Below are 5051 nucleotides of genomic sequence, written 5' to 3'. Positions count from 1 at the left end.
CGGGAGAGCAGGAGATGCCGCCGTCGTGTTGCGATCACACGCCTGCCTGATTTCCTCTCACGTAACTTACACCCAGAAGCATACAGAACGCGTACACCACAAACTCCTATAATCCAGCAATGATGCATGCATGCATGTATCTTCATCAAAGGATGCACGTGTCCCCGAGCAATATGATGGCGCATTAATGAACACAAATCATTCGTGTCTGAAACAGCAAGCGGTCCATTATTGGAGTTCACGCTGTTATCGTCGGGCCTGCTATTTCTTGTCGTATACATTCAAACTGTCTAGAGAGCTCCGATGCATTTTTCGTATGTATTTTTTTATTAGTTAGAGCTCCGATGCATACTCTAGGTTGTGATAATTAATATCAAAACTGTCTAGAGAGCGTAACTTTTTCTATTACTCCTACCATTTTAAGTTGTACTCACTTTGTCCTAAAATACAATTCGTTTTCGTTTAGATATGTGAAATTTAGGTACAGATAAGCTAATATTATTTTATACATAATATATTTATATATTACCGTAGTCATATATGAGATATTTATACACTACATTTTTATTATAGATGAGTAAGTTTAAAGGGTATGTCATGAATTACGGAGTAGAGTCATGGACTACTGATACATGAATCAATTTCCACCTACTCGTTCAATAAATTTGACATAGGCTTATATCTAAATATTGCAAAGTGGTGAAATATCAAATTTCAAACCAAATAACCTACTATATTAATAAAATTTCAATTCCTTAAAAATAAAGAGATCCAAACGGCTCGTGGGTCCATACAATACTTAATGCATGTGTTTTATGTATATGTCTAGATTTATTATTATTTATTTGAATATAGACATAAAAATCAAGAGCTAAAACGATTAATATTTTAGAACGGGATTTTAGACGACGTATAGTGCTTACTGTATAAAGCGCCGACGATAAAAGTTATTTACATTGGAAAGGGCAAAAAACCTACAATTTGATACCGAGGAAGTGGGTTTTACTCGTAGAAAAAGATATTTATCCGCTAATTTGAAAAGAGACGTTTGATACGTACTCTCTTAACCGTATTATTAATATGATTATTAACATTTCAAATCTGTCCGAATGCCAGAATCAAAAATATTAATCCATAATTCCTACGGAAAAGGGAGGGAAATCCTGGCAGACCCATCTGCTGAAGACCTGAACACTACTACCTCCGTAACTATAAATACCCCAGCGCAGACGAACGACCTGTTTCAACAAACCATCGGCCAATTCCGAAGAAGAAGAAGCAACAGGAATCGTAGCAGCCAAGGCAACCGTGAGCATGGGCTCCCTGGGTCCTAGCGTGGTGACCCTGCAGGAACAGCAGCAGCAGCCCAAGCCCCGCAAACCGGCGGCGGCGGGCGGCGGCTGCCACGAGCTGGAGCAGCAGAGCAGCAACTGCGGCGGGTCGTCGTTCCGGATGCCGCTGCACTACCCGCGGTACAAGAAGGCGGACTACGAGGCCATGCCGGAGTGGCGCGTCGACTGCCTGCTCCGCGAGTACGGCCTCCCCGTCGCCGGGGACCTTCGCGGGAAGCGGGAGTTCGCCATGGGCGCCTTCCTCTGGCCCGGTCAGTACTGATGAACTGTACGTTTGATGGAGTCCCAGATCGAAGCAGCATATGCATAAGGAGTCGAGATTCTCCCCGCCGGATTCACCATTTTACCTACACTAGACATAGGATCCAGTGATTCGGTATGCATCAGCTCGTTCTCGATCGTTCCATGAAACTACTATAATTGTCGTCGCTCTCCTCCTCACCTCGCGTGCATCGTTGTGGAATCAGTAATTCATCAGCATCTGTACAATACCATGTGGCTGGGCAGAGTATGTATTGTCAGTACGAGTTAGTTATTTCATCAAAAATGGAATAAACATAAATATTCCAGCTTCTATGTCTGGGATTCATATATGTCACTGCTCCAATAGCCAATATAGGTGATGAACAACCGAGACTATAAACATCAATCTCTAGTTCTCTTTAATGACTAAAGGTGTCAATCTTAAGTCCCAATTACATGATCAACTGAGCCTCTAGTATCGATATATAGCTCAAATCGGTACTAAAGGGGGTATAGCGACATCCACATGGACTTGTTCTCGAGAATCTTCAAGTACCTATTGGAGCTAACAACTAGCACTAAAGTATGCTGATTTTTTAGTTTTATATATTTACAAATTAATATTAATATTAACAAACATGGAGAACAAACTAGACTAACCATTCAGTTATAAAAATGTACATGGTACAAGATAGTGGACGCTAACTTAATATTGTAGTATGTATTGTATATAATATTGCTTGTGCACAAACTTGACCAATCTTTTCTGGACGTTGACACGATAGTCCTTATGTTTTTTTGGTTAACAACCACCGGATAGATAAAGCTTATATTGTAAATCCCTTCCTTACGAGTTACGACATCTCTGGATCTCTATCCTTGATCCTTCACAATATATAGTAGGTGTAAGGGCACACTATGTAGTATTGAATATATATTATTGAATCGTGTACAAGAGAGACAGTAAATGCTTATAGAACCCAGTAGCGGAGGAGAGAGATGTCTAGTGCATTTCGCTAGTATATCTCAAATATATATACTAGAAATCTAACCACACCACATCAAGGCCATTATGAAAGTCAGAATCTTTTAGGTCCTATCAGTGGCTAACTTCATGTACCAATCATAAAATCTACGCATTTGTGTTGGTAAGTGTTTCACCGACTCTAGCCTCACTAGAGGCTTTCCATGCTAGCAAGTCCATGTTCTTTCTTGTGATGACACATTTTTCTTTGGATGTTTTTATGTGCTTTACTAAGCATGTGTTCATGGTCTGAGATGCATTATTTTTTTTTGCTTTTTCGCACATCTTCACAAAGAAGGCTTTCTTGGATGGATCTGTTGGTGCTTTGTTCTCAAGTATCTTCTTCTTAACGAGTTCCTTCACCTCAACATTGATGATAATGTTCAACTCCTTGTCAATCATGTCATATGTTCGCTTCTTTGATGCAGACTTAGCTAAATAGTCACTTTGTGTGCTCATGCTTATTTTCAAGATTGAATTTATGCATAATTCTGTTTTAGGAGGTGGTAGAGTAGGTCTCTTTTCAAGAGGTGTGGGGCTCCTATGTGGCGAGCTAGGAGGGACAGAGCACCTACGTGGAGAGTTTGGTAGTGGGAGTCCCACAAGTAGTTGATTGTTGTTGGGCATCAAGTATTATAAATTATCTCTTCTGCCATAAAACATACCCATGTAGAGCCTGTGTAATTACGTTTCATTGTCACTGACTCGGATGTCTAGCTCCAACTCTTCATATCTATCACATATATGATCAACACTAACAATTGAGTATCCGACTAGGATTTTGACAACTAGAATGTCATCCCCGCGTGAGTCAGAGAAGCTATACCATAAGCCACCTTAGTGGTTAGGTTCCACATGGATATATGTAGCTCACAAGGCATTTGACATTGAATATCATCCATTAGGTATTGTTGATCTTGAGGGAGTTTCGTGGAAGCACACCTACTTTTTCGATGAGATGTGTTGATCAAGTTAGAAGGAGGCATTAACCCTTGCTGAGTTATCTATCTAACTACAATTACCACTTGCCACTGAACCTCATCGAGAATAGAAGCTTTGGTTCTAGATAGTTCTACTCAGCAATTGGCACCCTATCCTCCTCCATTGTCACACCCGGATTTAGGGGGCCAAACCCGGACGCCACTCACATGTGTGCTAGGATCAAGTCTCACACATATGAGGACTCATGGTACAGAAACGAATGTCACATCTTTAATATATAATGGAGTTCTATACAAAATAGTTGAATAATTACATCATATGAAGACAACAATCCACCAACCATAGTTGACTGGGAGACGACGGCCTAGACCTCTCACGAACTCATCGCGACATCCTTCATGCTCCTCATCTTTAAGTGTTAGATATAAAACAAATTAAGTACATAATTTTAATTTAGGTTTCATAACAAGATAAAGTTACCAGATGATAAACAATATTATTATGAATCTATTGTAACTGGAATGGACCAGTTTGGAGCTAAATCAAAGAAGTTATTAACTTTCCTAGTTTTAATGGATTATTTTTGCACTAAAATCACTTTATGTACTTACTTTATTAATTTACCTAACAGTTTGGACCTTGGATTATAATTTCCAAGAGTGCAAGGTCAAAATCATAACTTTTAGGACTGGTTTGTAATAGAGCTAGCACTGCATGGACGGCGGGTTCTATTTTTAAAGTCATCAGGGACTCTTCAGCAAAATTTCCATGCCGAAGGGGTATGGACCCATAACAGTCACTCGATCGGATCTAGACGACACAGATTAAATCAAATCCCACTTGAACCAGTAGACCCTGATGACCGTAAGATCTGAGAGCAACGACTGAGATTCTAAATAATAGAGATCGCCTCCTGCCCGATCGATCCAAAATCTACGGTTCACATGCCATTGGATGAAAGGGGTATTCTACCTCTAATCTTGGTCGTTATCCTAGGATTCAACGGTGCACATCACACCATGACAACCCGCAGATGCCCGCGGCAGCGCTGGCTCCCGCCGGAGCAGCCCACTTCCGGTGACCCCAACCCGAAACTTCGTTACAACCGGTGCTACACGATGTCCAGATTCCCGCGAATATTTTAGTATAGTACTCACCAGTGATATCAAGGTGGGGAAGCAAGCCCACGATGAGGGGAGGATTCACGGTCACCACGAAGTCCATCGTGCAATTGACGATGGCGCGACCACCCACACGCCTCGAGACTTCACCGTTCACCCACAACGGCTCTGGCGAGGATCCCAAAGCAAGAACTACGACCGGATTTGACTACGAGCGTGAGATTCACCAGCGGTGTCTCGCCGAATCCCTATTTCTCCCTCGCTCGCCCCTCTTTTCAATTTGGTTCGCTCGAGGATTGCCGACAGCTAAAAGGCGGCGACCTCGATTTTATATGCGACAAAGAAGCATCCGATAGGGGGTCCCCGGCC

At 41.7% G+C, this 5051-nt stretch overlaps 1 protein-coding gene across 1 annotated transcript; it reads left to right on the top strand.

Annotated features, from left to right (window-relative positions):
- Positions 1-1240: 1240 nt before the first annotated feature.
- LOC100276136 (uncharacterized) lies at positions 1241-1941 on the top strand. The gene has a single exon (NM_001149996.3). The coding sequence runs from the start codon at positions 1315-1317 to the stop codon at positions 1612-1614; it is 300 nt and encodes a 99-aa protein (NP_001143468.2). The 5' UTR covers positions 1241-1314; the 3' UTR covers positions 1615-1941.
- The last annotated feature ends 3110 nt before the right edge of the window (positions 1942-5051 follow it).

The sequence above is a fragment of the Zea mays genome, chromosome 5, assembly GCF_902167145.1.
Source record: "Zea mays cultivar B73 chromosome 5, Zm-B73-REFERENCE-NAM-5.0, whole genome shotgun sequence".
In the NCBI taxonomy this organism is placed as follows: Eukaryota; Viridiplantae; Streptophyta; class Magnoliopsida; order Poales; family Poaceae; genus Zea; species Zea mays.
This window is presented reverse-complemented; position numbering and strand designations above follow the sequence as displayed.

What these genes read in the sequence shown, in the direction of transcription:
- LOC100276136 (NM_001149996.3), top strand. Translation starts at nt 1,315, where the DNA reads ATGGGCTCCCTGGGTCCTAGCGTGGTGACCCTGCAGGAACAGCAGCAG.